The 22,391-nt window shown below is 57.5% G+C and overlaps 1 protein-coding gene across 4 annotated transcripts in view; it reads left to right on the top strand.

Annotated features, from left to right (window-relative positions):
- The window catches only part of EPN2 (epsin 2), a 77,624-nt gene continuing 59,322 nt past the window's right edge, over positions 4,090 to 22,391 (top strand). For 2 of the 4 annotated variants that reach the window (XM_021067963.1, XM_021067961.1), the window contains exon 1: positions 19,403 to 19,557. Coding sequence is in view for 1 of the 4 variants with exons in the window: in XM_021067960.1 (XP_020923619.1) it covers positions 4,504 to 4,520 (17 nt within the window). In the remaining 3 variants the exon portion in view is untranslated. Of the gene's footprint in view, positions 4,521 to 19,356; positions 19,558 to 22,391 lie in introns of those variants that run through there. The other 2 variants (XM_021067960.1, XM_021067964.1) reach the window with 2 other exon arrangements.

Below are 22,391 nucleotides of genomic sequence, written 5' to 3'. Positions count from 1 at the left end.
GATGTTCATTTGTGCTGGGTATTAGATTCCAGTTATAAGTGATATCATATGGTATTTGTCTTTGTCTTTCTGGCTCATTTCACTCAGTATGAGATTCTCTAGTTCCATCCATGTTGCTGCAAATGGCATGATGTCATTCTTTTTTATGGCTGAGTAGTATTCCATTGTGTATATATACCACATCTTCCGAATCCAATCCTCTGTCGATGGACATTTGGATTGTTTCCATGTCCTGGCTATTGTGAATAGTGCTGCAATGAACATGCGGGTGCACGTGTCTCTTTTAAGTAGAGCTTTGTCCGGATAAATGCCCAAGAGTGGGATTGCGGGGTCATATGGAAGTTCTTTTTTTTTTTTTTTTTTTTTTTTTTTTTTTGTCTTTTTGCTATTTCTTGGGCCGCTCCCGCGGCATATGGAGGTTCCCAGGCTAGGGGTCCAGCCGGAGCTGTAGCCATCGGCCTACACCAGAGCCACAGCAACGCTGGATCCGAGCCGTGTCTGCAACCTACACCACAGCTCACGGCAACGCCGGATCCTTAACCCACTGAGCAAGGGCAGGGACCGAACCCGCAACCTCATGGTTCCTAGTCGGATTGGTTAACCACTGCGCCACGACGGGAACTCCTGGAAGTTCTATGTATAGATTTCTAAGGTATCTCCAAACTGTTCTCCATAGTGGCTGTACCATTTTACATTCCCACGACCAGTGCAGGAGGGTTCCCTTTTCTCCACAGCCCCTCCAGCACTTGTTATTTGTGGATTTATTAATGATGGCCATTCTGACTGGTGTGAGGTGGTATCTCATGGTAGTTTTGATTTGCATTTTTCTTATAATCAGCGATGTTGAGCATTTTTTCATGTGTTTGTTGGCCATCTGTATATCTTCTTTGGAGAAATGTCTATTCAGGTCTTTTGCCCATTTCTCCATTGATTGATTGGTTTTTTTGCTGTTGGGTTGTATAAGTTGTTTATATATTCTAGAGATTAAGCCCTTGTCAGTTGCATCATTTGAAACTATTTTCTCCCATTCTGTAAATTGTCTTTTTGTTTTCTTTTGGGTTTCCTTTGCTGTGCAAAAGCTTTTCAGTTTGATTAGGTCCCATGGGTTTATTTTTGCTCTAATTTCTATTGCTTTGGGAGACCCAATCTTAATAATTGCATCTGTCCATGGATTCATTCATCCTGGAGAGATGAGTGAGGCTGTGTAGGGAGAATTCTAGGACAATATTTATGACATGAAAAATCCCTCTTATGAGGTTCTGCTGCTTGTTTTCTTTGTACTTTCTAAATTGCTTTTTTTTTTTTTTTTTTCTCACCGGCGGCATATGGAGGTTCCCAGGCAAGGGGTCTAATCAGAGCTGCCGGCCTCCACTACAGCCCCAGCCACGCCGGATCCAAGCTGCGCCTGCAACGTACACCACAGCACCCACTGAGCGAGGCCAGGGATGGAACCCGCAACCTCAGTCGGCTTCGTTTCCACTGCACCGTGACGGGAACTCTGCATTTTCTTCCTTCCTTTCTCCCTCCCTCTCTCTTTCTCTTTTTCCTATGGTTTAACCATGTCATTCCTCTACTCGCAAACTCTCTGTATCACGCGCCAGCTATAAAAAATTCCTTAAATCCTTCTAGCTCACAGCCCTTGTTGGAGGTTCACAGTTCCAATTTGAGATGAAGCTGGGGAGGGAAAGGGGCTCATAAACTATATCTTATATTCAGGTTATCTGTTCTTTACAGATAACCTGTTTTACTGGGGGAGGGATTAAAAGGCAGCCTGGGGAGCCGAGGAACCGGGGATCGAACCGAGGCTGCCGGGCCGCTGCCGCTTCTCTGCCCGCGTCCCTGGCAGCCCCTCCGTCGGCATCTGCCGGCGTGTGCGCCTGCCCTCTCGCGGCGACTCTCTGAACTGCAGGCCGCCTTCCTCTTGAGAAGTGAGGCAGGGCCTATGGGGTTGGGGGCTGGGGGGACGGGGAGGCAGGGGCAGAGCCACCCGGCCGGGGGTCCCACACTGGGGCCTGGGCCAGGCCAAGGTCCGAAGCCTTTCCCTCGCGTCGTTCTCCTGCCACTCTCAGATTTTCACCCCCCCAATCCTCAAACTATTACTGCTTAATAAAACTTAAAATTGTTCCATGGACAGCTGTAGCCCTGATTGGACCCCTAGCCTGGGAACTTCCATGTGCCTCGGGGGCAGCCCTAACAAGACAAAAGACAAAAAAAAAATTTGTTCCATGAACAGATGGCTTTTTTTGGTTTGTCTTTTTAGGGCTGCACCTGGAGCTTCCCAGGCTAGGGGTCGAATTGAAGCTGCAGCTGCTGGCCTACCCCACAGCCTTATCCCACTGAGTGAAGCCAGGGACGGAACCTGCATCCTCAGGGACACTAGGTCAGGTCCTTAACTGGCTGAGCCACAGCAGGAACTCCCCATACTGCTCTTCTTAAGTGGAAACATCTGTGTCACTTTATACATCATAACAATGAAACTGAGATAAAAATGAGAAAAGGTTATGAAATGCTGTTGGAGACTGTTTATCACCAAAAAAAAGTGCATGGCCTGCTCTTTGTTCAAAAGGAAGACTAGGAGTTTCGGTTGTGGCTCAGCCAGTTAAGGACCCGGCGTTGCCCTCGGTGAGGACGCCAGTTTGATCCCTGCCCACCCCCAGTGGGTTAAGGATCTGCGTCGTTTGCAAATGTGACTCGGGTCCGTCACAGCCACAGCTACAGCTCCCATTCTGCCCCTAGCCTGGGAACCTCCACATGCCGCAGGTGCAGCCCGAAAAAGGAAAAAAGGTATGTTAAAAGCGAGATTAACCAAGTATCAGAAAAGCATTTTTCAAACACATCTTAATATTCCGACACAGGAGAGACACAAAGATGAGGCAAACATTTTTCAGAAGAATACCCTTCTTTTTCGGATGTTTTCTATTTTATTCAATCTACTTTATTTTTTTAAATGCTCAAAGGTGGGTAGATGCACACATGTAAAAAAATGTTGGTGGGAATGGAAGCTGGATTGTGGTACATAGGGACTCACCCTTTTTTTGTGCCTATTCAGAAGCTGCAAATTAAAAAGAATATTTAGAGGCAGCTGGGAGGCCACGTGGCCAGGGTCGGGGTGGGGGTGGTGGGAGGCTATTAGGAAGAGAGCCATGAACGTTCTAGAACATGTGTCTGTTGGGGGTTGATGCAGAGGCCGTGTGCTGGGCTTGGAGAGGTACCACCAAGCTGCTTTTTCCCAAGAGGCCGCACCAGGCAAGCAAGCTGTTATCACAAGTCGTTAAAACCACCCTCTGCCATTCTGACTCTCCCCAGGTTCCCTCATTTTGTAATTGTAAGGCTGCATTCTTTTGCTTAAAGAGGCCCTCCTGGGAGTTCCCATCATGGCTCAGCAGTTAATGAGTCCAACTAGGAACCATGAGGCTGCGGTGTTCCATCCATGGCCTTGCTCAGTGGGTTAAGGATCCGGCGTTGCCATGAGCTGTGGTGTGGGTCGCAGACGCGGCTCAGATCCTGAGTTGCTGTGGCTGTGGCGTAGGCTGGCAGCTACAGCTCTGATTCGACCCTTAGCCTGGGAACCTCCATATGCCGCGGGATGGGCCCAAGAAATGGCAAAAAGACAAAAAAATAAATAAAGGATGCAAGTTCAATTCCTGTCCTCACTCAGGGGGTAAAGGATCTGGCGTTGCTGTGGTATAGGCCGGCAGCTGTAACTCTGACTTGGCCCCTAGTTTGGGAACTGCCACATGCTGCAGGTGCAGCCCTAAAAAAAAAAAAGCCAAAAAAAAAAAAAAAAAAAAAAAAAGAGGGCTTCCTACTTTAGGAAGGTTCAGACCCAACAGAAGGTCAGAGGTCAGAGGCCCTACGAACTGGGAGCAAGCTGGGAGCCCAGACAGGGTCCTGGGAGGCCCAAGGGATGAGCTCTGAGGTGGGGGGGGGTCCCAGATTGGAGACACAGGTGGAGGAAGGAGGCAGGTGAGGCGGCACCGCTCTAGTCCAGGTGGAGGCTGTTGGGGGCCAGGAGGAGCGCAGGCGTGGCTCAGAGTCCCGTGGGCCACAGACCCTGCCCAAGCCCCTGTGCTGTGCGGTGGGTCCGGGAGGGACTCCGGGCGAGTTTGCGGATGTGGGGTGTTGGGTGCAGGAGCCTGGGGTGGAGGCGAAACTTAGGAACCGTCGGGGCCCAACTGGCCGTGAGTCTAGAGACTCTAGACGGAGGTCACCGCGGGACTTCGTGCAGCGGAGGTGAGGCCTGGGGCGCCTCGACGGTAACGGGCCGGCGAGAGGAGGAGGAACCAGCCGAGCAGCCGTGGGGAACCGGGAGGAGAGACGCCGCGGGCGGTGAGCCTGCTAGGCTCCGACGTCTTCGCCTCCAGCCCCCGACCCAGAGCGTGGCCTCGGCCGCCGTGGGGCCCCCACCCCCTCTTTGCTCTGTTTGGGTCCTGAGGCCGTGACTTTGCCCATCCTGGGCTGTGCCGACTTCTCAGGGCCGGGTTCAGCGCGAAGCACCAGCGGATGCTCCGGAGATGGAGGTGACTGGGGGACGGGCTTTGCAGGCGGGGAAACAGGCTCGGGAGGGCAGAGATGTGCTGACGTGACTTGGAGGCAGGGCAGGGGCTTGGGCAGGGTCTGTGGCCTCAGGCCCAGGCCTCTGACGCTCTTGCCTCGTTCCGGTCTTGTCTCGTTTGGGGGCCTGGGCCCCGGGCGGGGCGGCCACCCCGGCGGGCAGAGGGCGCTGTGATGCGGGAGCCGCCGGCAGGGGGCGCTGCCGGTGCGCGTTGGCGCCCCGGGCGGGCGGGCGGACCCCGCGGAAAAGGGGCTGAGGGTCGGCGCCGGGCGGGCCGGGGAGACCCGGGCCGGGGCGGGCTCCCCCGGAGCAGGAAGACCTTTGCCAGCCTGCGGAGGGAGGCAGGCTCAGGGCAGGTGTCCCAGGAGGTGACTTTTGAAACTGTGTCCCGAACACTGAGGGGGAGGTGGCGCTGGCGAAGGGCGGGGGGCGCAGGTGGAGGGACGTCGAGGGCCCGGGCGGCTCCCCAGGCTGGGGAAGCAGGGCACGCCTCGGCCGACGGCGGCCGGGGATCTGCTGGGACCACACGAGTGGCCCCCGGAGCTGATGCGCTCCGGAGCCGCGAGGAGGGGAGGCCCCGTGCCCTGTCCTTAAAAGCCCTTAGCTTTTCCGCTGCTGATTTGCCTGGGACAGGGGCGCTCCCGCACCGGCCCCACCCCACCCCCGCCCCGCCCCTGTGCCCCCACCTGCTCTGAGCCATCTGAGCAGAGGGCCTGCACCGTGGGAGCCATCGCCTGCAAGGGAGTGCCCAGGGCCTACTCAGCGCCCTCTCCCCTGCTCTCCCTGGAGGGGTGATGATGGCAGAGCCGCTCTCTTGCCACCGCCTGGGGTCCCTGCAGGTCAGAGGTCGAGGCGCTGCCTGCCGGCCTGGGAGGTCTGTGGTCACTGGGGGAGAAGCTGAGGGGACCGCCTCCTGAGCCTGGGGAGAAGAGGGGGTGGGCTGGCAGGGGCTGCCTCTCCCCAGGCCTCAGGCTCACCCCCTGGAGAGCAGATTTCTCAGGATGGTGGGAGGCTCCTTCCGTCCTGGGTCCAAGGCCAGCTGAAGGACTGGCTCTTTGGGTGCCCCGCCCGCTTTCTGCAGGGACAGCTTCCAGGGACCATGTCGGCAATGAGGACAATGAGAATAGTAATGATTTTTGTTTGTTTTGATGGTTCTATATTCGGGGATCTTTCCTAAGTGCTGAAGGTGTTTATTAGAGAAGTTAATCCCACAACAGTACCGCGAGGGAAAAGCAATGGTTGATCCCTTGTTTCCAGGTGAAAAGCCTGAGACTCAGAGAGGGAGGTGGCTTGTCCGGAGCCACACCGCAGGGATGGAACAGTCTGGCTCCAGATCCTCTGGGTCTCTAAGGCCCCTCGAGTGCCTCAGCCACATGCCGCAGATAAAGAGATCTTGAACTTGGTCCTGCTCTGAGCAGAGACACACGCGGCCCCAGACATCCCCCTCCAGGCAGAGTGACCCGGAGGGCCCACGGAGGGGGCGCCCTCCAGCCAGGGGAGTGCTCAGCTGGGTGTGGGCGTCAGCCCTGGATCAGGGGATGGTGCCCGGCTGCCGGGCCCGGGCCCTGGCAGGGCAGCTGTGGGCTAAAGTCCTGACTGTGTGTGCCACTCTCTGCTGTGTGACTCCAGCCAAGTCACCTCACTGATCTGTGCCTCTGTTTCCCCTACGGGGAGGATGGATGGCGCCTCCTTTAGAAGCTCGCCGCAAGGATTAGATAAAACGGCACACAGAAAGCACTGGACGGGCTGCTTCGCCCAGCGCTCCGCTTGGGTGCCCGTCTCTCCGGGTCCTGGAACCTCTGGCCTCCCCTTCAGCAGAGCGGGCGATGAACCTGCTCTCGAGACTCAGAGACCACAGAGCAGTGCTTCTCGACTCTGCCACTGGTCCTCTGGGTGGGCACGGTGCTCAGATCCGCTCTGTGAGGGACACAGAGAAAGGTGCCCCCCCCCCGGGGGGGGAGCGGCTTGCTCTGCAGCCAGAGAAGGAATGAAGAGGGCGCCTGTGTGCTCGTAGGAAGCTGTCTCCGCGTGATCCTGTTAGATATTGTTCACGGGGCTAAAAACAAAACCAAAGTGCCAAAGAGTGTATGGTACACGCTCACACTGGAGCTGAAACGGGCCGTGAGGACAGAGGATATAGGCAGATGTGCCTCCATATGCATCGAATGTCTATAAAGTTGGGAGGTTTTTTTGGTTTGTTTTGCTATTTTAGGGCGGCACCTGCAGCCTATGGAGGTTCCCAGGCGAGGGGTCTACTCGGAGCTCCAGCTGCCGGCCTACACCACAGCCACAGCCACGGCCACAGCAGGTCTGACCCGCCTCTGCGACCTCCACCACAGCTCGTGGCAATGCCGGATCCTTAACCCACTGAGCGAGACCAGGGATCGAACCCGCCTCCTCACGGATCCCAGTCGAGTTCCTTAACTGCTGAGCCAGGAAGGGAACTCCTCCTCTAACGTTTTTCCTAAGGTATTGATTAGTTACTCCTCAGGAGAGGAACTGGGTGCCTGGGGTCTGTGGTTAAAGGCACCTTTTTGCTGCACACCTGGGAAATACGTAAAAGGAATGGTTTGGGGTGTTACCTCCCTGAAATAAGATCAGGGAGGGGAAAAGAAATATTTTAATTCAGGGGCGCAGATTCCGACACCGGCGAGAAGTTGAATATGTGTGATGGTCACCTGTGAGCCAGGAGGGAGTGGTGGGGACATGTCCCGGGAGGCCCTGCTTGGTGTCAGCACATGGCTGCCTGCAGACGTGTGTGCAGACGTCAGAGCTTCTCATCTCCAAGGAGCCCTGGAAGTGGGGTGGCCGTGGGCGAGGCAGATGGAGAGCGTGGCCCAGGGAGCGGCGGGCTGGAGGGAGACGGGGAAGGGTGGTCTGGCTCCTCTACTGTGTCCCCAACCCCCTCCCCTGCTGCCTGCCACTTAGGAGAATGGAAAAGGGGGCGGGCTCCCTTTCCCAGTCCCTCTTGCAGTGGGGAGTCGTCAGGTGACACAGTTCTGGCCCATTAGGAGTCTTTTTTTTTTGGCCACACCTGCAGCACATGGAAGGACGTTCCCAGGCCAGGGATTGAATCTGAGCCACAGCTACAGCAACACGGGCTGCTCAAGCCACTTCACTGGGCCAGGGATCAAATTGTGCCACTTCCACAGCGACCCAAGCCACTGCAGTGGGACCCTTAACCCCATGCCCCACAGTAGGAACTCCCTAAGGAGTCTTTTTCTGGAGGAGGGGGAGGTTCTGGCAAATGCAATCTCTTCATGATAAAACGGACAAATGCTAGCGCTTCCATTGCGGGTCAGTAGGTTAAGAATCTGATTCGTGGAGTTCCCTCATGGCCCAGCAGTAACGAACCTGACTAGTATCCATGAGGACGTGGGTTCAATCCCTGGCGTCCATCAGTGGGTTAAGGATCCAGGGTTGTGGCAAGCTGAGGCGTAGGTCACAGATGCAGCTCCAGTTTCAACTCCTAGCCTGGGAACTTCCGTATGCCTCAGGTGCAGCCCTGAAAAGCAAACAACAACAACAACAACAACAATAACAACAAAAAACCTTTCAATTGACCCTTAACAACCATTCCTCTTCCTTCCTGTCTTAAATGTGGATGCAGATGCAATGCCAGGTGCAGTCGCAGCCATTTTGCCAACAAAAAGAGAAAAGCCAAGACATTTCAGAGATAGGAAACCTGACATCACGGGCCTGGTAAAGAAGTGCCAGCCATGGCTGATCTCCACGCTCCCTGGGGTGGGGGAAACGACACTTCTGTATTTGTCTGAGCCGCTATGATCTGTTTTCTATTTTTTTTGTAGTCAAACATAGCTTTATAGAAGACGCATATTTGACTGAACTCAGAAGAGGAGGGGAGAGGAGAGGCCAGGCAGGAGTCTGTGGAGGGTAGAGTCTGAGGGGAGAGACTTCCTTTGGAGGTGGGGAGGCCAGAGCATCTTTCTAATGTAATAAGCAGTATTTATGTAGCGTATACTGTGTGCCCCGAACTGGGTGTTTTTTTTTGTTTTTTGTTTTTTGTTTTGGTCTTTTTGTCTTTTCAGGCTGCACCCACGGCGTATGGAAGTTCCCAGGCCAGGGGTCCAATCAGAACTGTAGCTGCTGGCCTGCACCACAGCCACGTGGGATCTGAGCCACATCTGCGACCTACACCACAGCTTATGGCAATGCCAGATCCTTAACCCACTGAGCAAGGCCAGGGATTAAACCCGCGTCCTCATGGATGCCGGTCGGGCTCACTAACCACTGAGCCACAACAAGAACTCCCGACCAGGGATTTACACAGATCAACGTACCCCTCGCCACAGTCGAGTGAGCTAGGCCCAGGCCTACCCCCTCATGTGGCGGGTCCTGAGGCCCAGAGAAGCAAGGCAGCTCGGCCAGAGGTCCTCCAGCCACCGGCAGTGTGATAGGATTTGAATTCAGAGAGCAGTTGTCCAGCCCGTGGTGGACTCTGCTTCCTTCTTGGGTCTCCGGTGTGAAAGGGGACCCCGCGAGCCTGCCTCCTGCGGGTGTGGCCCCAGAGGCAGTGTGATGTGCCAGTATGTGCCAGTACCGGGAGCTGGCGTCTGCTGGCCCAGCAGCCGGGTGACCACGCCCTTTGCAGCCCGAGGTCCGAGCCCCTCCCCGCTGGGGCGGAGGGGGGCTGGTGGGCGGCCCGCCCTGGTGGGCGAGGGGGGCAGGTGGGCCAAAGGGTGCAGCCTGGCCCTGGAAGCAGTGTGACCCGCTGGCCCTCTGGGCCTGTTTGCTCCTCTGTCGTGAGGACAGCCTTTCCGCGGCTGCTGGGCTTGCAGTGACCTAAGCGTGGAGGGAGGGCCCGGACCTCCCCTCCCCTCCGGGCTGCCCCCTCCCTGCCCTCAGGTCGGCCCAGGCATTTCCGGGCGGCCTCAGGAAATACCAGCAACCCCCCCCAACACCACCCTCCCCGCCCCTCCCCTACCTCCTTCCGGCGGCGGCGAGGGCCTGGCTTCACCCGCTGCAGCACTGTCCTCGGCTCAGGCTCGCTGCGCACCTTGCCCGAGCCTTCAGCAGGGTCCGCGCCTCCTCCGCCTCCTCCCCCGTCTCCGTCTAGCTCTTTCTTCCTTCCTCGCTTCCTGGGAAAAGGCGGATGCGGTGCAGGGCTGGGGTCCTGGTAACTGGGTGGCTGCACTCACCAGGCAGGGCGACTGAGAAAAATGGTGGCAAGATTCTGGAAACCCAGAAGAGAAATCAGGGAAGCAATCAGGGAGGCCTACCTGGAGAAGGTGATATTTAAGTCTGGGCCAGAAGACCAAGGAATTGACCCAGGACAAGTGTTTCAGAAAAGAATTCATTTATTCAACAGGCATTTATCGGAGTTCCTGTCGTGGTGCAGTGGAGATGAATCCGACTAGGAACCATGAGGTTGCGGGTTCGATCCCTGGCCTCACTCAGTAGATTGAGGATCCGGCATTGCTGTGAGCTGTGGTGTAGGTTGCAGATGTGGCTTGGAACTGGCGTTGCTGTGGCTCTGGTGTGTAGGCTGGTGGCTACAGCTCCGATGAGATCCCTAGCCTGGGAACCTCCATAGAAAAGACAAAAAAGCAAGAAAAAACAAGCAAGCATTTATTGAGCACCTCCTGTGTGCCAGGCCCTGAGGTTTGGCCGGAGGCAAGATGAGTCTGTGCTTTCACAGCGTTTGCAGTGGGGGAGTCAGAGGAGGTGGCACAACCCGGGCTCAGGGCTCCTGAGGAAGAGGAGGGAGGGGAGGAGAAGGGGTGCCGGTGCCAGTCCGAGGAAGGTGTTCCGTGAGGGCTTGCTGCCCTAGAGGGCCTTGCGAGGCTGCTGAAGCATGATCAGTGGTCACTTAAGCAATGAGGTGGAAAGGGGTTCCCGTGGAGGGAACAGCAAGTGCAAAGGCTGAAAGTCAGGAGATTGCAGGAAGGCCCGGCTGCTGGGCAGTGGACTAGAGCCAAAGGCCATTGAGGATCAGGGCACGGAAGTGACCTGCCCAGAGTCACGGGTGGTGGAATGCAGGGACAAGAGCTCAGCCACAGGTGTCTCCCTGGCTTGTGACCACTGCACGGCCTCCAGGAACAGCGGTGGGCCAGCCAACTGCTGGCAGGAGATGCTGCCCTGGGGGAGGCAGCAGCGGAAGTCGCCGGGGGACGGTGGAGCCTGTGGTGGCCGTGATGTGGTTTCCCCAGGGCGCTTGTGGTGACAGCCTGGGTGCTGAGACTGCCTCCTGTGGCTTCTGCACCCACAGAGCCCTCGCTGGGGCTCTGTTTCCCAGAGCCTGGGCCAGCAGCCCAGATGGGACATGGCTCAGTCTTGGGAGCCGTCCCATCTGGGACGCTGAGGCTGCTCTCCCTGTTTTCGAGAAGATGAAACTCAGGTTCAGAGAGGGATGGTGGCAGGGCCAGGACCACACAGCGAAAGGGCTGTGTCTGGTGCCCACAACTGTGGGCTCCTCATCCCCCTGCCCCGTCCCCAAAGATTCCTGGGGTCATGGGCAAACAACTTCCGTTTGTGTCCTCGTGGGCTTCTGGAGGCGCCAAGTGCCAACGTTCAGTCGGCGAGTCCTCAGCCGTGACCGTGCCCAGCCTGTGTCCCTCGTCTCCCTGGTGAGATGGGATCAGGGGGGTGCCTTCTGCTTGGGTTGACGTGAAGGTTAAGGAGATGAAAGGGAGGCGCTCAGGAGAGGGGCTGCGGGGCGGTGTCCATGTGGGCGCCACACCAACCCCGTGCAGTGACCCTGCCCGTCGCTGCCACCAACCGTCACCCGGAGGCAGCCACTTCAAAGGTGCGAGAGGCTGGTAGGGTTTGTGGGTTGCCCACAGTCTCACAGCTGGTGAGGGGGGTGTTGGGACTGGAACCCGGGCTAGACGGCTCTGGGTCCCCCGCTGTGGATGGGGCAGCTGGACCTCAAGCCTGCAGGGGAGGCGGAGAGGAGGGCGCCGACTGAGGGCTCAGGAGGGATGCGGCTCCAGAGACAGGCTGGAGGCAGTGGACGGGGCGTCTGGGGGTGGGGGGGAGGCAGGGTGGGGTGGCTCTCGACTGATTCTAAGTGTGGTGCAGGGTCCTCGGAGGGGCTGGGGGGGCCCCACATCTCTTTTGTCTCCCCAGCGGCCCTTGCCACCTGCGGTGAGGAAGCCGAGGCTCCTAGAATCCCCGTGTGTGTTGCACTGCGAGGGGACCCGGCTCCCAAATCTGTCCCCATTGTGAGGCTGCTGGCTGGGGCTGGGGCACCTCCCTGGCCGGCCGAAGTCAGCGGGCCCTGGGCTCAGGGGTCTCCCCCAGGGATGGCCTGTCTTCCATTTTTACTCCACAAACACACTGGGACCTTACACACCGGGGCCAGAACCTTGCAGAGGAAGAGACACAGGTGAGCGAGGCCAGTCCCAGCCCCTCCCAGCCCTCCCGCGAGAAGCTACTGGAGCACAGAAACCGGAACCCACACTGTCACCAGCGGGGCGCAGGTGCCACCATGCCCGTGGCAGCCAGCCAGGGGGCTCCCAGGGGAGATGCCTACAGATCCTAAAAGCCTATCCGCGCTCAGCCAGGCTGGCTGCAGAAGGAGCCTGGGGGTGGAGGGGGAGCTGCAGGCAGAGGCAGCAGGACCCGAGACGGGAGGGGCTGCGGAGCCGGGCAGCCCCTCCCCCCACCCCGGGGCTCAGGGACCTGGTGCCTCCCGTGGGGAGCCCCGGGAAGCTGAGGCCGCCCCAGGGAGAGGCCCGGGCGGGGCTGGCAGGTCCCAGCTGGCCATCGCACCCTCCTGCCCTTGTCTGGGTGTGTGGGCGGCTCGTCCGGCCACTCAGAGGAAGCGGATGGAGATGCAGTTTTATCCTCAGCTTTCTGCTCAGATAAGCACATTTACAAAAAATAATAACGATATGTGCGTTCCGACCTCACCATCTATCTCCTTTGGATTGAAGAAAGAGGTGGAAGGCAGGGGAGGGGGCTGCAGCGGGGAGAGGAAATAAGGAAGGAGAGAAAGAGGCGGAAAAAGCAGAAGATGGGCTGCAGCCTCTGCGGTCCCTGGCCTCCTGCCCTCTTTCGTGACCCCCATGTCCTGGCTTTTAAACTGCTGTGTCTTTAGTCTCCCCGCAGCCTGGCGGCCCCAGGTACAAGCCCGTCTCAGCTTGAGTCCCAGCTTCACAAGGAGGGGCTCAGAAACGGACGGTTGTGGGAATGAGCAGAGGGAGTGGGTGGAGAGGACGGAGGCAGAACCGGTCTGGAGATGTGTTCCAGGGTCACTGGATAGACCGGTATATCCTGCCGCGCTACCCATCAGCCCGGGCCTGGGGCCCCTGCCCGCCCTCTTGGCATTCGTCCAACAACGCTGTGCCCTGAGTGCACGGTGGCCCACTCGGCACGGGGCCCTGGACCAAATGCCTTCTCTCCATCCTCTCAGTCCTGAGAAGCAGGTAGGGGCCATGGCATTGCATCGAGTTGTCCTGCCAGCTTAGTCTTTCATGACCTTGGCAGTTTTGAAAAGTACTGGCTGGGTATTTGCAGACTGTGTGCATGCATTTTTTAAGGATTATTTTAAAAGACGTTTACTAAATCAAAAAATAATGAGAGTTCCCCACTGGAGCTCAGTGGTAATGAAACCTGATGAATATCCACGAGATTGTGGTTCGATCCCTGGCCCAGCCCAGTGGGTAAGGATCTGGCATTGCCACAAGCTGCGGTGTAGGTTGCAGACTTGGCTTGGATCCTGCCTTGCTGTGGCTGTGGCGTAGATTGGCAGCTGCAGCTCCAATTCGACCCTTAGCCTGGGATCTTCCATACACTGCGGGTGCGGCTCTCGAAATAATACCAATAATGTAAAAAAGAGAGGGGACACAGAGAAAAAGATGTGGAAAGCAAGAAGGGGAGAGAAGAAGTGAAAGAGAAAAAGGCTCAGGAGTTCCTGTTGTGGCTCAGGGGTTAACGAATCTGACTAGCATCCATGAGGATGTGGGTTCGATCCCTGGCCTTACTCAGTGAGTTGAGGATCTGGCGTTGCCATGAGCTGTGATGTAGGTCATAGATGTGGCTCAGATCTGGTGTTGCTGTGGTGTGGCGTAGGCCAGCATCTATAGCTCCCATGCAACCCCTAGCCTGGGAACCTCCATATGCCGCAGGTGCAGCCAACCCTAAAAAGAAAAAAGAGAGAGAGAGAGGAATGGAAGAGTTTGAAGTTTCTGTCAAAAGAAAACTTTGGAGTTCCTGTTGTGGCTCCGTGGTTAGTGAACCTGACTGGCGTCTATGAGGACTCGTGTTTGATCCCTGGCCTCGTTCAGTGGGTTACGGATCCGGCACCGCCATGAGCTGTGGTGTAGGTCGCAGTTGAAGCTTGGATCCTGCGTTGCTGTGGCCCTGGCTTAGGCTGGCGGCTACAGCTCTGATTGGACCCCTAGCCTGAGGAACCTCCATATGCCGTGGGAATGGCCTTAAAAAGCCAAAAGAAAAAAAAAAAAAAAAAGAAGAGAGATAGAAGAAGGAAGAAGTAGAAAGGGCCACTTTCCTGATGGTTTTAGCTAAAATCCTGGGGAAGGCTCTTATTGGCTGGGCTTAGGTCACATGTGCAGCCCTGAACCAATCACGATGCACCTTCTCATTGGCCAGCCAGGGATATGCCCACCTCTGGACTGCTCGTGAAATAATTCATGCACGATGTTTAGTTCCTGTAGCTTGAAGAAAACACTTATAAGTGGCCTGTTTGGAATGTTCATCACTACAGGGGAAAAAGCCGGACAAGTCACAGTCGCTGAAAACTAGAAATGCTGGGTCATAGATGGGAAACTCTATATTAAGGTAATGCTGTTTTAGTTGCACTTCCTGCCCTAGGGAAGAAGGTCAGAGAAACGTGTCCTTGAGGCCTGATGGAAGCTTTGGGAGCAAGGGTGTTATGCAGCCTCAACAGAATTATCGGTTTATTGGTTGATTTAGTAAATATTGCAAATGTCAAAGCCTGGAGCTGTCCAAACATGAAATAAAAACTGTTTGGAAGTGGGGTGGATGGCTGTTACTGTGAGGTCTGGGTTCCCAGTCAACTGGCTGAGGGAGAAGAGGGGACTCACCTGAGCTGAGCGGTGGGTCTGCCTTACACCTCCCACCACTTGTTCCCCTCCCCTTTTTGCTTTTTAGGGCCACACCCGTGGCAGGCATATGGACGTTCCCAGGCTGGGGATCGAATCAGAGCTGCAGCTGCTGGCCTACACCACAGCCACAGCAACACCAGATCTGAGCCTCATCTTCGACCTACACCACAGCTCATGGCAATGCTGGCTCCTTAACCCACTGAGTGAGGCCAGGGTTTGAACCCACATCCTCATGATACGAGTAGGTTCTTAACCTGTTGAGCCACCATGGTAGTTCCCTGTAACTGTCCCTTGAGGGGCCTAAGCTAATCACCCTAATCCCTCATCAAACTCCCCACAGTTGGCTCAGAGATGGGCAGGTGACCCAAGGTTTTCCAGTCAGAGCAAGTCTTGGGTTTTATTTTGCTGGTTGGGAGAAAGAGACACTCTGCTTCCGGCTATTGATGTGAGGCATGGATCTGCTACAGCCAACTTACATTAGTCAAGACATTAGCCAAGGAAAATTATGATGTGCCTAGTAGGTATATGTCAAAGAAATGGACCTGGAATTTGGCTGTACTTGGAAGCCCTAGCTCTGGAGATTTTAGTTAAATGAGCCAATTGATTCCAATGATCATTTAAGCCAGTTTGAGCTGAGTTTTCTATTGAAATAATCCCAACTGAGGTATTCACTTATGTGCTAAAAAGACTAGGGGAAGCTTCAGGCATGGCTGGTTCAAGGTGCCCAAACAATATCAGCAGAAGTTTATCTTCTCTCATCTCTTACCCCTTCCAGGTTGGCTCTCCCAGGCTTATCTCACACTCTCTCAGCAATGTGATGGGAGAGGAACTCCTCTTTTCCGATGCTTTCACCCCAAGTCCTGGTCTTCAGTCTCTCTGGTCCATCTTATCATGTGCCCATTTGCAAACCAATCACTATGACCAAGAGAGATGCTCTGATTGGCTCAGCCTTGGTTATAGAGCTGGAGGGGAGAGGAAATCTCCCTTCAGCCTGTCCAAATTCCTCTCAAGAATTTGGCTTTGGACTCAGTCAGGCCTGGGGTTTCTAGCATTGCCATTTTCAAGCTGTGTGATCACGGGCAAATAGCTGAATCTCTCTGAGCCTCCATCATGCAGATAATGATGGACTGTTATGAAGAGGAAATGAGGTAATCCATGCAAAGCATTGCACAGGGCTCACTGCTGTGTTGTTCTTGTCATTATTACTACTTCCTACTCCAGTACCTCCACTTCCAGGAAGTCTGCCCTGATCACTCCTTCCCCACAAACTAGAAGGAAGTTTCCTTCGAGCTCTCACAGCCCTTTCTCTTACGATTTCCTATGTGATTTCAGTGTTTTAGTTTCTGCCTGTGTTCACTTCCAGCCCTGAGGGGAGAGGGGGGGTGGGCTAGCTTTGTCTCTGCATCTTAGGAAGAACCACTGCCAACACTGGTCTAGGACTTCTATGGTTTCCAAAGCGTTTCCTCCTTGGCTGTTTCCTTCTGAACCAAAGTGTCATCCTGCAAGGTGCACGGGGTCCTTACTCCTGCATCACAGGTCAGGACCCTGAGGCCTGGAAGGAGCGGTGCCAGGCCCAGGTCACGTAACAAAACAATTAGTTGTTTGGGGGCTCCCAGCATAGGCTTGTCATGCTGGACAAACATTTGAATCTAGAGTCCAAACCCTGATCAAAGATCCCGGAGACCTTTCTGCATCTTTTTTTTTTGTCTTTTTAGGGCCACACTTGTGGCATATGGACGTTCCCTGGCTAGGGGTCTAATCGGAGCTGCAGCTGCCGGCCTCCACCGCAGCCACAGCCACAGCCACGCTGGATCCTTAACCCGCTGAGCGAGGTCAGGGATCAAACCCGCAACGTTATGGTTCCAAGTCGGATTTGTTTCCACTGCGCCACGGCGGGAACTCTTCTTTCAGGAACTCTTCTTTCCGCATCTTAATAAGGAGACTCTTTTCACTGGCTCCCTGCCCGTGGCACCTCCCCCTTGAAGCCTTCCTTCCTGAACCCAGCGACATCCCTGCCTGCCTCGTTCTGCTTCTGAAACCCCCCCCACCTGCCGACCAGCCCTGGTGGCTCTGCCTCCGCTGGGCATCTGGACCCGACCTCCAAATCCTGGGAAGGGTGGATAGCGTGCCTGCCCCAGCCCCGTGCCCTGGGACTGCTTTGGGCTCGGGCAAAATACCTGGCTTTTCCAGCACCTTCCTCTGCAAGGCTGCTTACATGAAGAGCCTGGGTTTGAACCCCGGCCCTGCCATGTGCTGCCTGTTTCCTTATCTGTAAATTGGGCTTAAAATTTCAGCTGCTGACCTCACAGGGTCTTCAGGAGCAGGAGTTGAGAGAGGCCAGTGAGAGAGGGCGAAGGCAGGAAGAAGTGACTTCGAGGAATGCAGGAATGTCCCCTCTGACCTTGCACGGGGCGGGGGGAGGGGGGCTCGAGTGGTCTTCCGGCCTCCGAGGCCCTCCCCCACCCCCTCAGTGAATCTGCTCTCAACTCACTTCCTGGGCTGGGGTTGGCTCGTCCTCTCTTTCCTAAACATCTTATCTCTGTGGCCACAGGGACTCGCGAGTGGGCGGGGCGGGGGTGGGGGTCCCCCGTCTCTCCAAACCTCACTTTCTTCCGTAAAATGCAAACCTGAACCACACTCACTTCGAGGGGCTGGGGTGAGGTTGGGGACCAGCGCTGTTCGTGTGGCAGCATCTCGCCACAGGTGGCTATTTCAATTCATCAGTTAAAGAAGGTCTTTAAATAAGTGCAGCTCCTGGGAGTTCCCGTCGTGGTTAACGAATCCGACTAGGAACCGTAAGGTTGCAGGTTCGATCCCTGACCTTGCTCAGTGGGTGAAGGATCCGGCGTTGCCGTGAGCTGATGCAGCTCGGATCCCACGTTGCAGTGGCTGTAGCATAGGCCGGTGGCTACAGCTCTGATTCGACACCTAGCCTGGGAACCTCCATTTGCCACGGGAGCGGCCCTAGAAAAGGCAACAAGACCAAAAAAAAAAGATTAAAAAAAAAAATGCAGCTCCTTGGTCACAGTAGCCACATTTCAAGGGCTTACATGTGGACAGGGCAGCCAGACAAAATTTCCAGCCTCCCAGAAAGTTCGAGCCCACACCAGGCACCCACTATGTGTTGGCAGAAGTTCATCTGAAGCCGCAAGCTCTCTGAGGGTAGGGCCAGCAGAGAAGGTGGGGACTGGTTGAGGGGCTTCTCTGGGAGGGTGGACCAGGTTCAAAATGGGGAGCTCAGGCTCCGGCCTCGAGGTAGGACACTAGGGCTTCATCACGCCCCTGGCGGAGAAGGGACACCCAGCAGTGGGAAGGGGCAGTGAACTGTCAGAAGGGGTTTCGAGTCATTAGAACTATCAGTGTTGGGCTTTTTTTTTGGTCTTTTTGTCTTTTTAGGGCTCCACATGGCATATGGAAGTTCCCAGACTAGGGGTGGAATCAGATCTGCAGCTGCCGGCCTACACCACAGCCACAGCAACTCGGGAACCAAGCCTCCTCTGGGACCTACGCCCCAGCTCACGGCAACGCTGGATCCTGGCCTCACCTGCTGGGATCGAACCCACAACCTTATGGTTCCTAGTCAGGTTCATTTCTGCTGCGCCACGACGGGAACTCCAGTGTTGGGCTTTTCAAAGGAATAATGGCCAGTGGATTTGCAGTGTTAGGGCCTCTCTCCTACCCCTGCCCGCCCTTCCAGAAGGGCAGTGACTTGTCTTAGCGGCCTTGGTAAGTGAGGGCAGAGTAGGACTTCTGGACACGGCTTCCCTGAAACCAGACCTTGGCATTTTGTCGATGCCTCCCAGGGCCTCCTTGGCGCACAGGCGGCAGGGGAGTGCTGTGTGCCAACCCAGCAAGCCCAGATCCCTCCCAGACCCTGCGGTGGGGGGTCTCTGCTGACCCCACCCTGACTGGAGCAGCTGTGAAATGCTGGGCACCTCTCCAGGGTCCGCTCTCCTCCGGGCCTAGGGAGTGGCACAGAGTAGGAGTCTTGGCGGCACTGGCTGAACCAAAGCAACGGGGGAGCGAGGCTCTGGAACGGGGGCGCCTGCATCAGAGGGTCTACAAGCCCCTCAGGGGAGGGCGGTGGCCCCGGCCCCGCCTTTTTAGGGCACAGCCCCGCCCTTCTCAGCATAATCTTTGTGTGTGTTTTATTGAGGTCAGATACACACATTAAAGTGACACATCTGAAGGGGACATTAGTGAACAGTGACCACATGTACCCCAGCACCTGGCAGCCCCGCCTTCCGGTTCCACCTCCCGGACCTGGGGCTCTTCCCCAGCGCTCATTGCAAGGGGAGGCGCGTTTTAGCGCAGCCTGGGGGCTGTGTGTGTGGGGGGGGGTCGGGGGCTGGAGAGGGGTGAGTGGAGCTGCGGTGTGGGGGGGATTTGTGGGGTCTCAGTGAAGTTTGCCTTGTGCCTGGGTTCAGGTATGACTTTGCCAGGGTTTCTGTGGGGGTTTGGGGTCGTTGGGACGCGGGTTTGGGTTTCGGGGGTTGCTTAGACTACTGGCGCATAGGCTGTGGTGCTGTGTCGTCTGCGTGGGGTCGTGGGTACCCTCCGTGGGTGGGGAGGTCTTGGGGTGAGGGGGCGCCCCGCGTTCGGGGCCGGCTGGGCCGGGGCTTGGGCGGGGCCAGCAGGCTCGGGGGCGGGGCCAGGGCTGGACGATGGGGAGGGGCCTGAGGGCGGGGGCGGGGCATCCGCGCAGCACGAAGGCGGAGCCGCCGGGGGCGGGGCCCGGGCTGGGCGGAGGGGCGGGGCCGGCGGGCGCGCGCACGCAGCCGGCGCGCCCCCTCCCGGCCGCCATGTTGGCTGGTGAGTGGGTGTCAAACGGAGCTGGACGCGGCGGCGCCGGCGGCGGCGGTTCCGCAGGCTCCCGTCGCTCCCGTCTGCCCAGCGCTACGGGCGCCCGCAGCCGCGCACCCGGGTCGGCCCGGAGGGGCAGGAGCACAGGTGAGCCGAGGCCCGCGAGGCTCGGGGGCCGGAGCGGGCCCAGGGCGCGGACCCTCCCCCTCCCCGGGAGGACGCCCCCAGAGCACGGCCCCTCCCCCAGAGCTTGCACCCCGCCGCCCGAGCGGGGTCCGCACCTCCGGCGGGACCCCTTCTTGCCCCACAGGCTCCGCCCCGCCGGCTGGAGCGCGGCCCACTCCCCATCTGGCTCCCTCATTCCGCTGCAGGGACCTCCCATTTCCCCTTCGGGGGGCTCTGTCTTTCACATCCTCGGGGCCTGGGGTACCCCCCGCTCCCACCCCAGATCCGGGAGCCCCTCCAGGCCTCACCGTCTACCTTTCAGCCTGGAACAACCCCACCCCTCCTCCCCGGGGCACTTTGCTCCCTCCCCCGGGCCGGGAGCCCCTTCCCTCCGGGAGTCGGGGGAGGGGTCCGCTGGTCCGCTGGCGGGGATGCCGGCGGTGCCCCTCTCCGGGCTGCTGCGGGCCCCCTCCCCTCCCCGGGGACCAGGCTTTCCCTCCCCGCCCCCGCCCCACGGCACAGCGGGGACGGGGGCGGCAGAGCCAGGCTCCAGCTGCCTTTTGTTCCGCGTGGGATGGCAGAGACCCCGCCCGGCTGTCCTGCTGGGCTGGTCGGGGTGGGGGCATGGGTGCGTGGGGCCGCCTCTTCCAGGAGACCCTTCCTCGCTCGCGGCGGGGCGGTTCCCCAGGAGCTCAGCGCCCTGGGAGAGGCCGGCCCTTCCTAGAGGAGTCTGAGCCAACAGGTTTTGTTTGTGACCCGGAGTTGGCCCGGTGGCTTTGTGGGGGCGGGGGGCCGCGGCCTTGCCCTCCCCAGAAACGCCAGCGGAGAAACCCATTCCTCCGCCCAGGGGTTCCCTTTGCTGCCCTGGGGAGGCGTCTGAGCCTGTGCTGGAAGGGAGAATGGAGCTTGGCCATCCTGAGAGTTCAGATGGGGGGAACGGAGGCCCCGGAGAGACCGGCCCACGGTCCGGAAGCCATACCTGTCAGGGCCCGGGCTGGAAGCCTGGTTTCCTGGGCGCTCCCCGGGGTGTTTGGGGATTCTTTTTCAGGGATGCTCAGCATCACCCCTCCTCTTTTTCACCCTCACACAAGAAAATGGACAGTAAGAGATGAGACGCGTGAGTTCTTTCTTTCCTCTGCACCTCCCGCGAATGCCCGTGAAAGAAGGGATTGGTACCGGAGGTTAGAATGACTGCAAAAGATGAATCTTAATTTTGAGTCCCCCCCCCCCCCGCCGTTATTGAAGATAATGAGGATTTGGCAGCACACTCGTGTGTGCCTCAGCTCTAGATACGGGCGGTCGGCGCTGACAGGTTTCATGCTTGGAACCCCGCACAGCAGTGATGGAGTTTGCACTGATAATTAAGTTTTCATCTGTATTTAAATGAACCTCAGAAGGGACTGCCGTGAGTGAATGGCACTTGTTCCAGTGACTGTGGTGGCGGCGCCGGCGCCGCCCGCATCGTCTCCTCTCTTATTTATCCGTGGTTTTAGTTTGCCGTTTTTAAAGCTGATTTGCTGCTTTAGCTGTAATGTTGGGTTAGCCATCTCTAACCAGTGCCCCCAGGTTTTTCTTTTGTAGGCGGTAAATGAGCTCTCAGCTGTCAGCGTTTGGTGAGATGCAGGTTTCTCGCTGGCACAGTTTGGGGCTGCGTCCCGCGGGCCCCTCCCGGGGAGCCGGTTTGGATGGTGCTGTGGGTGCGCCTTTGTGCCTCCCTGAACCCCGAGGCTGGCACGGGGGGGGGGCGCTCTGGGAAGAGCACGTGCCTGAGGCGTGAGAGAGGCTTCACGTGGCCAACCTAGCATGGTCGATGGTCTTGAAACATGACCCATCGTTTGCCGACGTTCCTTCTAGAAACATAGCTGAGTCCTAATGTAACCGCCTTCCACACGAGACGCGTGTCTCCCAAGCTGGGATTCTGATGAGGACCTGTTGTTGAAAAGTATTTGGGACTCTGATTTACTTTTGTGGCTTGGCTTTTCCTGAACCTGAAGAGTGGCCAGGTCCTATCATTATTTAGGTTTCATTAGAAGGCGTAGCTCTCAGTTCTCGGTGGCCCAGAGTGCCGAGAGATTTCTGCCTGGGACTGTGGTCCTTGTCACTCTGGAAACGTGGTCAGGTGTCGAGCGCTTTCTGGCAGTTGTTCTCGGGGGTCGCCCAGAGCCTCCTGTCGGCTTGGTGGGGTGTGGCTGAGCCTGGTGGTTGTGGTTTTAGGCCTGAGTACCTGGTGACCTTGAGCCTTGGGGAAACCAGGGCTTGGATTCGGGGTTGAGGTTGGGGAGGAGCCGAGGACTTAACCCGTCCTCTCTCGCACCTGCCACCTGGGCCTTCAGCTCCCGCGTTCTGTTTGAACCGCTCTGCCCAGGCTCAGCCACCGACAGCGCCCGCGGCTGGCCCTCCAGCTCTGCTCCCTGAGCCGCACTGCCTAGACTTTATTCTGGAGCCCTCAGCACGTTGTCTGGGTACCTGGGTTCTTGTGACACTGTGACAGCTCTGCGGCCAGGGGTGCCTCTGTCGCTTTTCCTTCTCCTGGCACGTGGCGGGTGCTGGCCGAAGGTCTCCGGTGTGACTGAGTAGCCCTGGGGGGCAGGGAACACACTTACTGATTCCGGACGCCACTTTGTCTCGCTCTCGCACCACCCGCTGCTCTTGGTCCCGCGGCCGCGTGTCAGTCTCAGGGGCATCGGCCCCTTGCACGGGTGCGGGGCCCGAGGCGAGGAGCGCGAGTCGCGAGCTCGAGGTCCCCCGGTCGGTAGGCGACGGGGCTGGGTTCACACAGGGCTGTTGGCTCCCAGACCCTGTGGCTGCCGTTACTT

Source organism: Sus scrofa, chromosome 12, assembly GCF_000003025.6.
Source record: "Sus scrofa isolate TJ Tabasco breed Duroc chromosome 12, Sscrofa11.1, whole genome shotgun sequence".
NCBI lineage: Eukaryota > Metazoa > Chordata > Mammalia > Artiodactyla > Suidae > Sus > Sus scrofa.
This window is presented reverse-complemented; position numbering and strand designations above follow the sequence as displayed.